General features: G+C 43.7%; 1 protein-coding gene and 1 long non-coding RNA gene across 5 annotated transcripts in view; one reads left to right on the top strand and one right to left on the bottom strand.

The window, feature by feature from the left end:
- The window catches only part of SLC30A4 (solute carrier family 30 member 4), a 31,234-nt gene extending 27,678 nt beyond the window's left edge, over positions 1–3,556 (bottom strand). For 3 of the 4 annotated variants that reach the window (XR_010590985.1, XM_005307274.5, XM_065559386.1), the window contains exons 1-2: positions 3,211–3,554; positions 2,250–2,771 (exon numbers count right to left, since the gene is read on the bottom strand). Coding sequence is in view for 2 of the 4 variants with exons in the window: in XM_005307274.5 (XP_005307331.2) it covers positions 2,250–2,646 (397 nt within the window). In the remaining 2 variants the exon portion in view is untranslated. Of the gene's footprint in view, positions 1–2,249; positions 2,772–3,210 lie in introns of all 4 variants that reach the window. The other variant, XR_010590984.1, reaches the window with a different exon arrangement.
- Positions 3,557–5,663: 2,107 nt separating this feature from the next.
- On the top strand, positions 5,664–14,448 carry LOC135973916 (uncharacterized). Its single transcript, XR_010590983.1, has 3 exons — positions 5,664–5,831; positions 6,056–6,199; positions 14,230–14,448. It is a non-coding gene; the product is annotated as an uncharacterized LOC135973916 (long non-coding RNA).
- The last annotated feature ends 4,775 nt before the right edge of the window (positions 14,449–19,223 follow it).

Below are 19,223 nucleotides of genomic sequence, written 5' to 3'. Positions count from 1 at the left end.
CTGCCTGGAGCTGGCAATAGCCACTGGGAATTATCTGCATGCATTCTAGTTTCTTTCACAGTTGTAGGTGTAGCTGTAATGAATGGTGGACGCAGCCGGTGGAGCAGGTTGGTAGAGGTGTGTTTGTGATATGAGGAGATCTGGCGATTAGTTTGAGGAGTGTCATGGAGCTGTGACTGTGATATTCAGAGATCTGGGTCTGAATCACCCCATGTATGTTATCAATGGAAGGAGGTGCATGTGTACCTTGAGGTTCCAGTCTGCATCATTTCAATATAGAATTGTGTGGTATTCTGTTGGGGGAACAGGCTCAGTGTTTGAGCACAGGGCAGGTGCAGGCAGCACCTGTCTCTTACTTGCACTGTGTTTTTTCACTGTAAGTGAATCCAAGTAACTGTCCAGATATTAGAGCACTTAGAATAGTCAAGCTTTAAACAGAAAGTTGGCCTTAACCTTAACTATACTGGAGCTGCTGCGCCACTGTAATATACAGCCATGTGTTTCTAGATTTACAGAATGCTGTATCACGCTGTTTTAGTTTCTCTTGAACATGAACTGCAGGCGATAACATGTTTTGATATCAAAAAAGCTTGTCAGAGATAAATAAAAATTGAACTTGGAAAATGAGTTTGTTACTGTTTTGAATGAATCCATAACAGGAGTAATTTTGTAGTGAAAAATCAATATGGTTTCTCCCAACTATTAACAGTATACTGGAATTTTCAGTAAATCATATGATCAGAGTAGCTCAAAATCATTTGTTGCTTTTAAGCAATATACTATAGAGACTTTCATGTTGCTTATTATGACAGTGTTTCTCAAATGTGGCCACAGTGGCTGCATTCAGCCACCAGGGCCTTTTCTTGCGGCCACAGCCTCCTGGGCTGGAGGGGAAAGGGGGGGCATGCAAAGCAGTGGTCCCTCTCCCAAGGCCCCCTCCAGAGACACAAACACTGGAGGTGCAGGCAGCTGGTGAATTCCCCACATTCCCTGGGGTTGAGGGGGCAGGCTTTGGCCACAGGGCTGCGGGCTCCGTCCATGTGGTGGCAGGCTCTGGATTCAGGCTCCGGCCCCAGGCTCACCAGCCCCGCCATCATCCCTGGGCCCTGCTGCCTCCCTGCCCACCTCCCCATCCAGGGCTTAATTTGTCCCAGAGCTTGCCGGGGCTGAGTAAGTCTGAAAAGTGATATTAACAAACATACAAATATCACCTTACCCAGCAGAAGATTTACCAGCTAGCAAGTCTTAGAAGAAAAAAAAGTGCAACCAAAAAAGCAAAAGAAACAACAACAACAACAAGACAAGAACATGCAAATCATCTTATTTGTGTTTCTATTCTGTTTAGGCCCAGTAAAGAATAGAGACAACTGTAAATTATTTTTATTACTGACTCTGGAAAAAACCTACATAAATAAATTACAATGATTTAGATGTGTGTATGTGCATATTTATTTGTTTTTCCTAAAGTTAATTAAGTATTTTAGGAAAAATAGCCAGCACGGCCACCAGCAAGAGTTGGTGGTCGCATACTGAGGCCACCAAAATTTTTGTTGAGAACCCCTGGTTTAAGATACAGAAATAGCTAGACTAGTGTAGATACTGTTAGTCCAGTAGGGAGAAGCAAAACAGGAAGCTGTAAGTGATTGATCTTTATCTATAACTCAGTTTCATGAGGAGTTTTTCCCCTTTCAATGGTAGAACTAAATTATATTCCTGTATTTGGGGACTAAGACCATAAATAACAAGGTTTGAAGGCCCTAAAATCTTATACAGACACTGGTATTCTGCTATTAAAGAGAACCATTAACTTGAAAAAATTACATTTCTCTGAAAATGTTGCACCTACTATAATTACAAGTAAAAAGATGGCAATAATTGAAACAAGTTGAGGGGAGGGGGGAATCTGTATTTTTCCTCATTTAACAGCATATGGACAATTTAATTGTTAATTTCAAATAGTCAGTTTCTTCCTTGTTGTTAAGATCCTTATAAACATCAGCCAGGGAAGAGTTAATGTTGGCAGTGTCCCTTTAAACTCTTTCTTTCCTTAGATGCTAATTGCATGCTGACTTTCTGTCCTGTGGGCACTCTCTGGACTTGCTGAAATCTGTGCGTCTCAGTAACTGATATACTGTCTCCTTTAGCAAATAATTAAAGGACAACTGTGTAATAAAAAAAAAAAGTCCTACAAAGCACCGAGGCATTTTTCCATTAACCCTTGACGGAGTAAGAAAACAAGCCCAACTCACCTATGAGCTCTCCAATCATAAAGAAGAGATAGAGAACGGCAGCCAGGGTCAGCTGTTTTTTCACCTTCCTCTGTTTTGATAGTTCCCTCTGTTTACTGCAATTGCTACAAGGGTCCGTCCTGGGGGAGCTAGTCTGTGTGCTCCGCAGAGCAATATCCCGGTCCAGCAAGGAGTCGTCATCGGGCTGCAGACCTAGGTGAGCCCCATTGACAGGTCTGTCCGGAGCTGCATCTGCAGTGTCATCAGAAACCACAACTCGCAACTTGTTAAACCGGGGGAAGTCCTCCTCCCCCACTTCATCTGAAAAATCAAAGGCACTGGAGTCGTTCAAGAACAAGGGGTCATCGTTCTTTCTCAGCATGGATTTGATGCTATTCCAGACCCTGGATTGGGCCATAGTAGCTGGAGCCAGGAGCCCAGCGGGGTGTTGCTTTTTAGCTACAGCAAATTCTTCTCATGCTACTTCCCCTTGCAGGCAGAAATGCTTCATTTAATCGTCCATTCAGAACATTTCCTCCAAGCCTGAGGAAATCAGAGTAACACGTTCAGTTCATCAATGGATAGAAATTCAGGTTAAAAGGCACCGGGGGGAGGTTATTCCAGGTAATCCTACTAAAGCAAGCCAGCCCTCTTCCAAGACAGCTCTACTAACCCTTAGGCTGGACAGCCCCCCTCCAGGATGCCAAACAGCTAATAGGAGCACAAAAATAATCTATCTTAAACAGCCACTTTCATGCCCACTGGCCTACTCGCTATGCAGCTGAACACAGAGCCGGGACTACAGTAGCAAAGACGTGTTTGATACTGACCGACTCTAAACCCAGAATAGACTGTAACACGTTGTTACACTGTCATTTTTTAAGATTATGCAAAACGCGGAATAACTGTTGCTCAAGACTCTCGGGTTTATATGGCTGAAATATACAGGGGGGGAAGCTACTATACAGAAATCGAACGGTACCTTTGTATGGCTGCTGCCCCCACGCAATTCCGATCCTTCGGAGGTTGGCTCAGGTCATTCTCTGGAGTCCCTTGTAAGTGATAACAGCTCGCCAGAAATACCTGCACTCTGCCCCCGGCTCCGGGGCCGGGCAAAGCCAGCTTAGAACCACAACCCCCACCAGGAGCTGGGCTTTCCCGCCGGAGCATGCAACCCCCGCGTAGGGAGGAACCGCACCTCCCCCGGGAAAGCCGGCGTCGGGCGGTCACCCCTTTGCTCCGGGGAGCTGCATCTCTCCCTGCCTCTCTCCTGCTTTCGAGACAACCAGGCTTGCTGCTGACTCGCCGGTCACGCAGTGCGCGTGCGCGGGCACCCGTGGCCGAGGGGCGGCGCAGCGGCACTGAACGGGGGCTGGCCGGGCGCGTTGTTCGCATTCCTGGCTCCGGACGCGGGGTCTGCGCGGGCTGCAGCCGCCGCCTCTGCTCTGCCCCGCTTGGTACCAATCCCCCCGCCCCCCGCGCGCTAGCGACACACGGGGATTCTCCCGCTGGGCCTCTGCCTTGCGCCCTTGGTCAACATGCTGCTGGCTCGTGACTAGGGTAGGCAACTACACACCACACCACAGAAACACCAACCCAGGAACCAATCCCTGTAGCAAATCTCGTTGCCTACTCTGTCCCCATATCTACTCTGGCGACACCATCAGAGGACCCAACCACATCAGCCACACCATCAAGGGCTCATTCACCTGCACATCCACTAATGTGATATATGCCATCATGTGCCAGCAATGCCCCTCTGCCATGTACATTGGCCAAACCGGACAGTCCCTCCGCAAAAGAATAAATGGACACAAATCGGACATCAGGAATGGTAACATACATAAGCCAGTAAGTGAACACTCCAATCTCCCTGGTCATTCTATTACAGATTTAAAAGTCACTATCATTGAACAAAAAAACTTCAGAAACAGATTTCAAAGAGAAACAGCAGAACTAAAATTCATTTGCAAATTTAACACCATTAATCTGGGCTTGAATAGGGACTGGGAGTGGCTGGCTCATTACAGAAGCAGCTTTTCCTCTCCTGGAATTGACACCTCCTCATCTATTATAATAGATTGGGAGTGGACTACATCCACCCTGATTGAATTGGCCCTGTCAACACTGGTTCTCCACTTGTGAAGTAACTCCCTTCTCTGCATGTGTCAGTATATAATGCCTGCATCTGTAACTTTCACTCTATGCATCTGAAGAAGTGAGGTTTTTACCCACGAAAGCTTATGCCCAAATAAATCTGTTAGTCTTTAAGGTGCCACCAGACTCCTTGTTGTTTTTGTAGAAGGGCAATGTTATTTTATTGCTATAGTTTTAAATACAGTTGTGCTTCTCTAGTTGTGCTTCTTTATATGTTGGGCCTGGATCCTTCAAAGACATGCTTAATTTTAGGCACTGGACATGCACTAAAGTCTTTGCACAATCAGGGTCTTCTACTGCAAGCCCACATAGATTAAAACCCCACAATACTGTTGTTAAATTAATATGCACCTGTTGCCAGCACTTCCAAAAGATAACTGTACAATCTCATTTATAGTGAAAGTGCTGGAACTTGCTAGTCAGCAGTGTGGTTCTAGTTTCTCCCAATCTTGCAAACATCTATGCAATTTATTCCTTGTTATCTGATCAGCTGTAAGGTTAGCGACTACGTGGATAGGAAAATGGCAATTCTGGGTAAGCATACTCATTAATATTTCACATATTTGTAATGTGGTTTGAAAGATTTTTATTATAAACGGCACAACATAAAACTAAAATATTTTCTGTTGCTATATAACCAGTTACTTATATGCAAGCCCACTATACGACACGATCTGCACACAAGTAGGTTTTACATAAGGGATAATTATATATAAAGCCTATATTTTATTTTAAGTGTGGAATTTTAAAAAGCCCAGAAGACTTGAGAGATTTGCACATATCAGAGTTCTATTCGAGATGACTAGAGTGTACAGTACTGAAGTCTGACATCATGTCAAAAATTTCTTGACTGTTGCATCTATCTGGTTTCTTTTTTTTCTAGTATTTGTGGCAATAAAGGCAGTGTTGTTTACATTCTATTTCACATTCCTGTTCATATGATCAGGCACAGTGATATCCTCATGTTTTGGTACGTTTGGGGAAGGCTATGTGCACCCCTTTCCTGACTCTCCTTAAAGGAATAAGGGGTCTGAGCTTCTTCCCTTTGAAGCTGATTAGAGCTTTACCAATGGTTTATGTGGGAAATTGTGGTGGGGTGCACCTGGCCTTTGCAGCTCCCTACAGGATGTCCCGCAGTTCCACTTCCCCCGCCCCAGGAAGCAGCGAAGTGATAGGAAAGGAGCAGCAAAAGAGGGTGCTCCAGCCCTGCCTAGAGAGGCCTCACAGAAGCAGCCAATCAGAGCCCAGCAGGCTCAGATAAAAGGAGCTGTGGGGGAGGTTAGCAGATCTGTTTCTTCTGGGACCAGAGGAGAGAAGAAAGGGGCTCCTCTGTGGCCTGGAGGTAGAGAAGAATCTGATGATCCTTGCACTGACATAGGTCTGGAGGTAAAAGTGGTCTGGTAGGGAGAGGCCCAGGAAAGGAACAACAATGAATTGGAGTAAGAAGTACGTGGCTGCTGTGCATAGGGCCCTTAGTTTGGTATCTGGAGTAGTGGGAGGGTCTGGGTTCCAGTGCCACCCCTAGGTGAAGTGTCATAAACCTCAGGGAGGGGACAGGGCTTAGCTGGGAACCCAACCAAAGGGCTGAATTTAAAGGGCCCAGAGCTGGGGCTGAAGACCCTAGCGAGGGCAAATATTCTGTCCATTTATTGGACTCTTTAATGTCCCAGAAGGGGTGCCTGGGAACTTTCTGATTTGACTGGAGGGTCAAACCACTGAAGAACTCACCAAGGTCGGTTAGCAATCTGTCGGGGACCCCAGGAGTGGGAAAAGGACTGCAGTACAGCACCCAGCCACAAGGAGGTGCTCAAGAAGTAAGTGCCACCCATCACAGAAGAATTCGCTTCTAGTACAAGGTTTGATAAATAAAGCTATTAATTTGTAATCAGAAATGTGAACATCAATATGTTATGTACTGATATGTCAGTTGTATAGTATAAATACCAATAACAGTGTTGTTGAAACTGTCATTTATTATGTTGTGCACAATACTCAGAGGCTGATATCTTAATACTGGTCACTTGCCCTCCAGCCTCTTCACCACCAGGCTCTGACATGCTGCTGGCACAAGGAGCCAAGAATAGGTGTGGCTAGAGCCATTCTAACCCCTTTACTTCACGCAGGCATCTCCATCTTGCCAACTAGGAGCTTTAACATTGGCTTCAATAGGATCAGGAACTGGCTCAGTGTCTGTTAGTAAAAGCAGTGAGTTCAAATCCTGTTGTAGACATAATTTTATTCATAGCCCTTCATGTCTTTTTCTTCTGTGTTGAATGTTTTGCTGCATTTTCAACCATTCATTTTGCTATCCAAAAATATTTTGCATTTAAACAGAATTTTAAAAAATAAACTCATTGCTGAAGAAGCAAAATAAATATATAGTGTCAGGCTTTTACCCAGCAATTGACTCTACACAATGGTCCGTCCTTTGTGATTAATACAGGAATCTCCCTATGCTGAGAAAATTCCTAGGTTACCAGTTCAGCTGGCTTTATGGCCCCTTTAGACCAATAGAGCCATTGTAAGAGGGCCAGCAGGAATCCACCTCCTAACTTGATCTCTCTTCTAACAGCCCTTGAACAACTGTGGTCCCGCCTGATCTCTGTATTTCATGTCTATAGACAGGTCTTACCCTCCCTCTGTTTTCCACACAAATTACAATTCTCTTTTATGACCCATTTCCCATCCTCAACATCTCCTCCTGGCCTCTCCTGCACCTCCAGGTACTACAAGATTCCCCTCTGTACCTCCAGATCCCTGTCCCCAAGCACCTACATATCTGTCTAGACCTAACCAAATAATTCTTGGTATCTCTTTACTGTTATCACTTTTGACTTGAGTAGTTAGTCGAAGTTCGGGGCTCTGCAGGTGCTCCAGTGAGGAGCAGAAATTGATGGAGCCTGGCTTTTTTTAAAAAAATTTATGTATTTATTTTTTTGTTGCAATCTTGTTTATGTACAAAGAATGTACAGATTCCTGTTTCTCTGAACATAGTAGGAATCCCCAAATAGCAGGAGATGGCTCTTTTGTTCGCTGTTCCAAGCCTACCTTTACAAACAGCACTCTACCCCCTCACCCCAGAAATCTTTCTGTCCGCTTTATTTCAGGGCCACATTACTGTTCTTGCAGGCTGTGTCTGCTTCTGACTCTCTTCCTTCTCTCTCCTGTTACTGTCTGTCCCACCCACCTAAACATACACCTCCAGTGGAAACTTACTCAGGGAAAACCTCTATGCCTGAATCATTAGAGTTCCTGAGTGGCCATAGGTGTTCCTTTGTCTTGGAGCCTGCTATTTTTTCTTACTTTTAACCTGAATGAATGGTGTTTGTTAAACTCATCCATTTTTAAGGGGTTTGAACCCAATCTATAACATTGCCAAATGTTTGACTATTTTTCTAGAGATAAGCATTTGTATTCAGTGCAGCTTTTTACCAATGAGTTTTCTAGCAGTCCATTTTTGAGCATGGGAGGCAAGGCCATCATCACCCTTTGGACAGTATTTTCTTTGTTTAAATCGAACTCAAAGTAACGTTCTGCTTACTTATGTAATCACTGCTCTGCCTGTGAACTAGGAAAGTAATCAGGGAGAGAGAGAGATTTTTGCCATTGACCATCTGTCCATTAATAGTAGCTTTTTTTTCTTTCCTGACTAAGCATTTTTGAAATTCAACAGTACTTACTTCAAAGTAATTAAGCTGATGGTGTAGGCAAGAAGGAAGCCAAGTGATGTCCCAGGTCTATTGAGACACAGGCCTCAACTTTCTTATGTGCAGATCACTCCTGATTGTGAAGATTTTCTAGGAGACTGTTCATTCCTTTAGATTTGGTCATATTTCCTTTGGGATGTAGGGAGATTATCTCTCTTACATTGTAGACCGCTGCCAAACCATTCTGGGATTGCACAGGGACGACCAAACATGCAGCTGCAATGGCAACACTTGCTGTCTACATTAGCACTACATCAGTGAGGGTTGATACATGGAGGACAACATGGTGGTTAACCTTGCTGAGAGCAGGATTAATGCAAATAGTGAAGCAAATGCCTGTGCACTACAAGCAGTCATGTTGTGTGTAGACCTGAGGTGTGCTACAGGCATCTATGCCCAGAATTAGGATAGTGTAATTTTTTTAACACTTGTTGCATAGCTACATGAAAGGTTATAAACAATTGGATGTGTAGACAGTGTTCAGGTCTTGCAAAAAGGGGGCTACTCCTTTCACTCTAGTGTATATATTGGTTTTTGGTTTGGTTTTTTAAATTGGTAACAGACAGATTAGCCCAAGGAGCTAGAGAACACACATTAACTCCAAAATATTTCTCAGATGATTCAATGATATTCTTTTTCTAGGGAAGACAAAGCTAGTAACTTTGATAATTAGCGAATGAATGCCAATTGGCCATAAAACCAGGCCTTTTATAAATAAACACATGACTGGAAAAGGAGGTGATCTTTGAGCTATATGCCAGCTCATTTAAGGACAACAAGAAAACCTTTGTCAGAAACCGGCCTTTCTTCAGAAAGAAAAACTACCAGCTACAGTAGCATTGCAGGGGAGCAAAGAGAAGTTGTAGAAAGTAATTCAAATTCACTGCTGTCATGGGTGGGCGCAACTCCATTGAAGTTAAGGGAGTTGTTCTTTCCTATGCCAGTCACGAATTTGACCCACAAACTCATCCTTTTATAAGCTTTATCATGTTCTCCAGTTTTCTCAGGCCTAAAAAACATGATTAATGGGAAACCTGTGCACAACTAATTGACACTTCAGAAAGCAGAAATAGAGATTTGAAGAACAAAACTTACTTTCAATTTGAATGAAAGAATACAAATTTATTAGTGTGTGTGGCGGATTGGGAAAGTATGGGCCAGTAGCTGCAAGTGTGGCAAAACACAACAAAAAAAGTGGCTCTATAAAAAGTGAGGCAGAAGATCAACTTTGTTTTGGGACAATGAAGTGATAAGGCTGACCCATCCTAGTTCCATTTGACTTTCAGACAGAATACTTGTTTCCAGCTAAGAGTGATAACTACTTGGCAGGATATAAATCGATCTTGCTCACTCTTGCTGTAAATGTGGATGAACCAATAATGCTTTTGGAAAAGATAGCAGCTAATTTAAAGTGAATCCTTTGGAAATGCAGTAAATTGACTCAAATATTTCAGCCTTTAACTGCATGTATGTTGGTTTCAGTGGGGGCATCCAAGGTCAGGTTTACAAAAATAACTGAATGGAAAGAGTGAGTGTATAAATGTTTCAATCTATGGGTCAGATTAATGTCACTTTATGTTTGTTTAAGATCTGATTCTGTCTGACTTTAATTTGTTTTCACTCTGAATCTGGTAATATTTTCTAAAATGGAGAGGGAGAGGACTGGGGTAAACTATTAAACTGTTGTATCTCCAGAAATAACTTTATCTGTACTTTGTAAAACCACTTAAAGTAATATCTATCTTTTTGTTGAACATATTTGAGTTTCATCTTTAGTTAGGTTACTTTGTATTCAGAACATGCTATTAATATAATTTGTTCAGGAAAAGTGGAGGAGAAAAATAAAAATGTGTTTAAAAAAAACAACAGTCACTCATAGGATTATGAGTTTCAAAGTAAAAAACAGGTTCTTTCCAAATGTTTTTTTTTATTATTATTTTTGACCATATAAGCTTTTACTGAGATGACTTTTTTTCCCCCTCCCTCCTAATATGGCAAAAATCTGAGTGTCTAGATATTTATGGATGGGCTTTTTTTAATATATAAACCACCTGTTATTTCTTCTTTTACTTCAGAAAGGTGGTAGGAGTTAATTTATCTATTATTATATTGGTAGAAAACAGTTAAATCAACAAAAATAATGGGAAATTGTTAGGGTGACCACTTGTCCCTTATTGTAAGGGACATCCCTTAGTTCCCTTATTTCACTGATTTATTGCATGAGTAAGGGAAGGCTGAATCAAACCTTTGCAGAGCAGCACTAAGCAATGTAACTGTTGATTTAAACCTTGTTTTCAGTGTAGAATTCAGCCTGAAGAAACCTAGTCTTTTAACAAAACCTAACCACAAAGCTAAAAAAAAGTTCTCCTTTTGTGTCATGCTAAGACTGCAGTGAATTGCACATCTGAAATAAAAATCATGGATATGGTCTCTTGTTTGAGACTCCGCCTGTTACTTCTGAATATATAATATCACATTTTATCTCCACCCCACGCCTCTGTTTTTCCACTTCTAACAGAGATAAGGGAATGCTAGGAAGAATTTAGAAAACTTCTGGAAAGGGAAAAAGTTCATTGATGAACCAAGTAAAGAGCTAATGCTTGCCACATATGGGCACTAATATGTTTTATTGCAAATGGTCATTGAGTACTGTACACAGGGGAAGGGGTGGGGCTTTGAAATATGGTGGTAACTTCTGGCAGGGCCAGGCAGTTTTAAGCTGGAGGCTTTAAAGTTACCAGAGCTCTCTGGAAATTTCCGTTCAGGCTTAGCAGCCTATAAATCAGGGATCGGTAACCTTTGGCACGTGGCTCGCCAGGGTAAGCATCCTGGCAGGCCGGGCCGGTTTGTTTACCTGTCGCGTCCACAGGTTTGGCCAACTGCGGCTCCCACTGGCCGTGGTTCACCGTCCCAGGCCAATGGCGGCAGCAGGAAGCGGCGGCCAGTACATCTCTTGGCCTGTGCCACTTCCCGCCATTTCCCCCACCCCCATTGGCCGCAATCACTTTTCCTCCTTTGCCAAGAGTTTCCAGACTACAGGAGATATTTCATTTTGTTACCTCAACATTTCCATTATTCAACACTATGTCCTCACAAGATGCTTAATTACATACCTGTAGTTGAAAGGATCTTAAAGTTTTCCAGCTATTAGAAGTTACTTGTATAGATTTGGTGAGGATTGCCCAGTAACAATTTTGAAGGATGATGAAGATGGGGATGATGAAGAGATATTTAGTGACTAAATACTACTTATATTTTTTCATCATGTTCTTAAAACTTATTTTTTATGATACAGTCTTAAAATTAGAACAATCTGGTCATGTATGTGCTGGAGTCTGACATAACTTACTCTTCAATTAATGCATTATAACAAAGGATCGATGACAAATTCTTTAGTCATAAATGTAAATCTTATCTAAAAACAAATCATGGTAAAGCAGAAAAAATGGAAATGGATTTCATTCAGCGGTATATATTACCGGGGTACTTCATATTTTGATTTCAGTGAACAAAACCACCTTAATCTGATTCAGCTACTTTCTCAGAAAAAATGCTGACTTTTTCCAGGAAATTGTAAGTGTTATTGAAGAGTTGAAGCTTGACAAAAGGCTTGATATGGATTGTTTGTACAAGCAATATTGTGCATGGAGAGATTAGTGGAGTGTGTGTGCATGCTTCAGGAGTCTGATTGTATTCGAGCATTAGACCATTTCTAGTTCTCCCAGTTTCTTAACTTGCAGAACTTACGTCCATTTCTACTTCAAATGCAGTAGTAAAAAAAATATTTTCTCTTTGTGAACAGACTTGGGCAGATTGAAGAAACCTGCTAAATATTGAGTCTGTTAAGTCTGAGCTTTAAATTAAAGTTAATTTCAATTGTGTGTGTATATATATAAATGTTTTATTAATTGATTTCAGAAAACAAAGGTGTTAAACTGATAAGTACCATTTTAAACATTAAATCGAAGCTTATGATAATTTCATTGTATAGATGAGGGCAGTAGAAATGTACATGTGAGAGAAAAATACATGATATGCTAAGGGAAATGGTGTGTCCCTGAAATTTCCCTTAAAATAAAGCATGGTCTTACATTTCATGTGGTTTCCCCTTATCTCTATCCAACAGACATGGATTGTACAGATACAATCATCCACCAGACTCATCTGATTTAGTTCCAAGAACACAATTTGTCAAAGGAAAGAAAATAGTGTTTGCTGTAGAGCTCAAGATAACTGCTCCAGTCTTTCAGTCGGAGTGTATGACTGCTCCAGTCTTTCAGTCGGTCCTTTTTGGGAAAGCTACTGTAATTCATTTGTGCATAGTTATGTATAAAGTAAAACCCAGAATCTATAAGTAATGTAGATGCATGTAAACATCTGAACAGAAATTTCTATGCAGGTGAAAAGCTGACTTAATGTTCTGTTGTTGCACTGACAAATATGTAAGCATTTGTGTGGCTAGCAGTCTGAAACATGCCAGTGTTCTAACAGCTGAGGCCCTGCACACCTGCTGGAGAAGTAAGAGATATAAAGAATTGTGTGTGTAGATCAAGAGAGATACTTACATAGTATCACATCTCTTGGGCAGGGATCTGGTGGTACAGAGGGGACTCTGGAATTGTAATAAGATCTGGCGGTGCAGGAATGGCCAGGAGGCATAGAGGATGGGAAATGGGACATGGAAGATCATAATTTTGTGTGGAGAACAAAGGGAGGGAATGTAAGACCTCTGGACATGAAATACAGGAGTCAGGCTGGAACACAGTTGTTCATGGGCTTTTGGAAGAGGGATCAGGTTAGGATTCAGGACTCCTTGCAAACCCATGTTAGCTGTGCTGGTGTAAAAGGGCCACAAATCCAACTGAACTGGAAACCTAGGAATTCTCTCAGCATAGGGAAATTCCTGTATGAATCACAAAGGGGGGATAATTGTGTGGAGTCACTTGCAGGATAAAAGCCTAATACTATGTGTTATATTTTTGCTTCTTTAGCAATGAGTTTTTAAAATGTTTTGTTTTAAATGTAGAATATTTTTGCATAGCAAAATTAATTGTTGAAAATGCAGCAAAACAATTGACAGAAGAAAGACATGAAGAGCTATGAATGAAATTGCATCTACAACAGGATCTGAATTCATTATGTTTAGTGGCAGACACAGAGCCAACTCCTCTTTCCTATTGAAGCCAATGTTAAAACTCCCAATTGGCCAAATCCTGAAGACTTTGCTCACTATATACTCATCAGTCCTCACTCAGGCAAAATTTCCAGTCAAATCAAAGTAAAATGTAGGGACTTTGAGAGTTGGACTCACTGATTTCAGTAGGAGAAGAATTGAGCTGTTTAACCTAGTGGTTAACATCCATGAAAATTGGTCACTTTTGCCTTCAGAAGGAGCCTATATTCACTACATTAAATTAAAACATATTAAACATTAGAAAAACTATTTTATCTCGAAAATAAGTACTACAGAGTTTGAACAAAATGTGTTCCCAAGCTATACAAGTATGCACACTTTTAATAAGGATTATTCTTAATTTAATCTGTCATATGCATCTTCAGTAAGTGAGATGAAAAGAACAAGATTTTTCCTAAATTTTAGCTAAAAGGGTCTCCCTACACAAGGCACCTTTTGAGGTTAACTGTATGTTTACAACATTTGAGTGAGGTGGACTGTATTAAAACACACACACACACACACACAAAGATCCTTCACTGAAACAGAAAAGAACTTTGTGTGTCATGGGGAAGGGGGTTGGTATTTTTGCATACATTTACTGATCCTCAAATTCAGTCTTGAATAGATAGTAACGGTAGTGCTCTTACTAAATTTGTCTCAATTCACTCCTTAACTCTGTCCTTCTGAATTTCTTGTAGCAACTTTTCGAATTGGACAATCAAGCCAGCAAGTAATTGTCCTTGTTAACTTTATCTAAGAAAGAGTTTAAATTCCAAGCTGTAGGGTTCACTTAACTTCACTTTCATGCTTTTGTTTTAGTTGGAAGAAAGCCTTGCCTATTCTTCCCATGGAACAATGATTTGGTAAATCTTTGACAGCAGTAAAACTAACTTGTTTGTTTAATCTTTTAAATCATATAGTTCACTTGGCTTCGGATGAGATTTCTGGTGTTGTCTTTCAGGTTTCTGGGACTCCTTTTGAAGCACAAAGGGGAAAGTTTTTAATTTGAGGACATAACAATTCTTAATAGTGATCTGTAAGTGAAGACAAATATGTAGACTATTTTACCATTATTAATCACCAGTGCTGTTAATAAAAGTAATATTAAGCAACATTACATTAGAATACAGAACAATACATTAAAATAGGGGAGGGCAAACTTTTTGGCCCAACAGCCATATCTGGGTGGAGCAATTGTATGCAGTGCCATGAATGTAGAGCTGGGGCAGGGGGTTGGGGTGCGGGAGGGAGTGCGGGGTGTGGGAGGGGGTGCAGTGTGAGGTGTGCAGGAAGGATCTCAGGGCAAGGCGGTGTGCAGGAGGGGTGCAGGGTGTAGGAGGGGGCTCAGGGTGCAGGCTCTGGCCCAGCACTGCTTACCTCGAGTGGCTCCAGAGTGGCAGCAGCACGTAGTGGGGCTAAGGCAGGCTTCCTGCCTGCCGTGATCCCGCGCCCACTCCTAAAAGTGGCCAGCATGTCCAGCAGTGGCTCCTTGGAGTGTGGTGGGGCAGGCGGCTCCTCCAGACGCTGCCCTCACCTGCGGGTACCACCCCCAAACCTCCCATTGGCTGTGGTTCCCTGTGTCTGGCCAATGGGAACTGCAGGGGGGGAGTGCCTGCAGGCGAGGGCAGCGCATGGAGCCCTCTTCCCCCCCCCCCCCCCCCACCCTGCCCAGGGTTGGCAGAGAAGTGGTGCCAGCCAGGGCAGGAAGGGAGCCTGCCTTAGCCCCACTTCACCACGGGGCTGGCAATCTCACAGGCTGGATTGAAAGCCTGACAGGCCGGATCTGGCCTGTGGGCCATAGTTTGCCCTCCCCTGCATTAGAAGCAAGAGCAAGACCAAGGACAGGGTAGGTCCATTATTCAACGAGGGGGGGAAATAGTAACAGAAAATGTGGAAATAGCAGAGGTGCTTAATGACTTCTTTGTTTTAGTACTTTGCCTAGGAAGGAGTACTGGGTGTCATAGTGGACCACAAGCTAAATATGAATCAACAGTGTAACGCTTTTGCAAAAAAAAGTGAACATCATTCTGGGATGTACCAGCAGGAGTGTTGTAAGCAAGACAGGAGAAGTAATTATTACACTCCACTCGGCGCTGATTAGGGCTCAACTGGAGTATTTTGTCCAGTTCTGGGCGCCACATTTCAGGAAGGATGTGGACAAATTGGAGAGAGTCCAGAGAAGAGCAACAAAAATTATTAAAGGTCTAGAAAACATGACCTTTGAGGGAAGATTGAAAAAATTGGGTGTGTTTAGTCTGGAAAAGAGAAGACTGAGGAGGGACATGATAACTGTTTTCAAGTACATAAAAAGTTGTTACAAGGAGGAGGGAGAAAAATTGTTTTTCTTAACCTTTGAGGATAGGGCAAGAAGCAATGGGCTTAAATTGCAGCAAGAGAGGTTTAGGTTGGACATTAGGAAAAACTTCCTGACTGTCAGAGTGGTTAAGCACTCACTGGAATAAATTGTCTACGGAGGTTGTGGAATCTCCATCATTGGAGATTTTTAAGAGCAGGTTAGACAAACACCCGTCAGGGATGGTCTAGATAATACTTAGTCCTGCTATGAGTGCAAGGGACTGGACTGGATGACCTCTTGAGGTCCCTTCCAATCCTATGATTCAAATACCCAACTTTTTCCCTCGCGAAGTTCCTGAATGGCATCGGTGGGATAGGTACAGAGGGGCAGATTGGCTTCCCCTGGCAGAAATTTAAAGTGGCTGGAGCCCCAGGCCCTTTAAATTGCCACCAGAACCCTGCTGCCGGAGCCCTGGGGAAGCAGCGGCGGGGCTCCGGTGGCTATTTAAAGGATCCAGGGCTGCGGCAGCCGCTACTGCCCCAGCCCTTAAAATAGCCACCAGAGCCCCACTGCTGCCTCCTCAGGCCTCCGGCAACAGGGCTCCAGGAACAATTTAAAGGGTCCGAGGCTCCGGTAGCCGCTACCGCCCTGGGCCCTTTAAATCGTCCCCGGAGCCTGCCGGAGCCCTGGGGTAGCAGCGGCGGGGCTCCAGGGCTTCCCAGAGGATTTAGGGGGCCTGGGGCAAAGCAATTTTGGGGGCCCCATCCATTAAAAAATGTTGCAATACTATAGAATACTATATTCTCGTGGGGGCCCCTGTGGAGCCCGGGGCCTGGGGCAAATTGCTCCCCCCACCCCGGGGCAGCCCTGCGGGGCTCAGGCGGTGATTTAAAGGGCCAGGGGCTCGGCTGCCGCTACCGCCCTGGGCCCTTTAACTTGCTGCTGGAGCCCCGCCGCCGCTACCCCAGGGCTCCGGCAGCAGGGCTCCGGGGACAATTTAAAGGGCCCGGGGTAGTAGTGGCAGCCAGAGCCCTGGATGCTTTATATCACCGCCCAAGCCCCCGGCTGCCGCTGCTACCCCAGGGCTCCAGCAGCGGGGCTCGGGTGGCGATTTAAAGGACTTGGGGCTCCCACTGCTGCTATCCTCCAGGGCCCTTTAAATCACCACCCAAGCCCCGCTGCGGGAGCCCTGGGGTAGTGGCAGCGGGGCTCTGGAGGTGATTTAAAGGGCTAGGGGCTCCCGGCTGCTGCTACTGCAGCGGAGCCCCGGGTCCTTTAAAGCTCTACCAGAGGCCAGGGCCCCCTCCCATGGTGATTTAAAGGGCCCGGGGCTCCCAGCTGCTGCTAACACAGCCCCAGCCCCTTTAAATCCTGATTTAAAGTGCCTGGGGACTTAAAGGCCCTGCCTCTTCCGGTAGAGGCCCCGCCCGCTCATAAGGACTCCAGAGTACCGGTAAGTCCTTTACGTTATTTTCACCCCTGGATAGGTACTGATTGAGCCTTGTGGTAATCCGTACTATGTGGTCTTAAAAATTTGTGGGTTGATTTGCAGATATAAGGACTTGTATAGCAACCATTGATCCGCTGGACCATAGTATACATGTAAGAGGTCTAGTCAGGTCCTGATGAATCTGCTTATGGCTGAGAAGCCCAATTTGAGACCAACACAGATTGTTACAAGTTTTACAGCTCCATATATTGTCTGAGTTGGAATTCAAGATTACGGCACACTGCTTTCTTCTTTCTCGCTTTGCTTTCATCCTCTGGATCCAAGCTGCTTCAGGCTGAACTGCATCCAGTGCCAGGTGTTCCCTCCAGATTGAACAGGATTCTGTGCACTCCTCCCAGCTTTCTACATTGATGTTAAACAACTTCATATCACTTTTACACATATCGTGGTACTGCCATAAGATTCATGACGGCTCTAGAAAGCGGGATCACCCTTTATGACGGTATAAGGAATTAATCCTTCCAAAGGAGCCAGAGGCAGGACTCTTCGGGTCACTAGGGCCTTATTAGGAAGGAGTGGTTTCAAATAGCATATTCAAAGCCAATAAGTGATTGATTAGATTGATGAGGACAGGTCACACTCATCCCACTCCTGGAAGGCTCTCTGCCTGCTCCAGACACCTCTGACATGTCCCCTGTCAAGTGCTTTGAAGCTGAAAAGTGTTGTATAAATGCAAGGTACAGTGGTCAAGCTTTAAAAAATTTGAAAAATTCGCCCATTTGAAGATTACATAAAATGGAGAATGTGGCAGAAACTGCTAATAGCTTTCAAACCACAAGAAACTTTGTAAGTGCACCAACCTTATTATGACCACTTGAAATCTCTAATTAGCAATTCATCAATTTCTCAAAAGCATCTGCCGTTTTAAGTGCCAGCAAGAGAAATTTACCTGTTCATTGCCAGTGATTTTATCACAGGAGATTAAATCAGGCTTCTGCAAATTTTGTTATAACATTGGTTCCTTAACATATGGGAAAAAATCAAGCCTTTCCTGATGTGAATTGGAAGACACTCCTGCTGTAGATATTCATATGTACTGTGTGAAAAGGCTAAATGGAACGTTTTCATTTCTTATGCAGTCATTTGAACTGCATAGTGAGCAAAAGCTGCACTATCAATTGAATAGTCACAGTTCAGAATATTTCCGAATCATGAGATGACTTTTCTTTAATGAAAACAATCCATGAAGTGACCCTGGATGGAATTCATCCTTGTGTTGGTGCAGAGCATGGGGGTGGGGGAGGAGGCAGTGGATAAAGGAGGCTTGCACCCTACTGATGCTGGAACTGCTGGGAGACATTTTGTCCCCTGTTGGTTGGGACAGCAATAGGGACAGCTGGCAAGGCCGTTTTAATTTGTGCATGACTGCTATGTTTCCTATGGGTCTTGTGACAGCTGGAGAATAGGCAGTTGGGGCACAGGAACACCCAGGTCACACTCATCCCATTCCTGGAAGGCTCTCTGCCTGCTTCTGACACTCTGACGTCCCCTGTGCAGAGAGTATACAGAGCTAGGTCTGTACCGCTTTAGGCCCCTAAGTCCAAAATCCAGATCTAACACCTGCCTAGTGTCGCCTAAACTTGTAAGTGCCTAAATTCTCTGGGTGCCTAAGTTTCCACTAATAAAGTCTCTTAGGACACCTCAAAGTCTGTGGCTGGGCGTGTGCACAGCCATCTCAGTCCAGATGCCTAGCTCACACCTAAACCCCAATGGGATTCTCAAATTAGGCATTGCCCCACCTGTCTCCTGCAGGGCCTGATCCAGTAAGGCATTCTCAGAGGCTGCCTAACAGATCAGGTCACATGTAAAATGCCATTGGTGGTGGTGCCAGTGTACATGCCCCAGGAGTTAGACCAGTCCCACAGGATGTGGGAGAACTGGGTTCAAGTCTCCCTTTGCCTAATGTGCTGTCGTCAGTTATCCCTTGATACAAGGATGATGTCTGCCAGGGAAAAGTTCATTGATGAGACTTAAGATGGCTGAGGAGTCTAATCTGTGCTCTACAGGGTTTTCCACATATATGACCTTTAACTTTATGCCCCCCCCCCAAAAAAAAGTTATATTTGAAATGTTCTTACTGTTGCACTTTGATTTGTGTTTGATTTTGAAGGGTTGTGTATAGCTGGTTACTTAAGAATACTGCTTTGTT

Source organism: Chrysemys picta, chromosome 10 (genome assembly GCF_011386835.1).
Source record: "Chrysemys picta bellii isolate R12L10 chromosome 10, ASM1138683v2, whole genome shotgun sequence".
NCBI lineage: Eukaryota > Metazoa > Chordata > Testudines > Emydidae > Chrysemys > Chrysemys picta.
The sequence above is the reverse complement of the archived record's forward strand: the minus strand, read 5'-3'. Positions and strand labels throughout refer to the sequence as shown.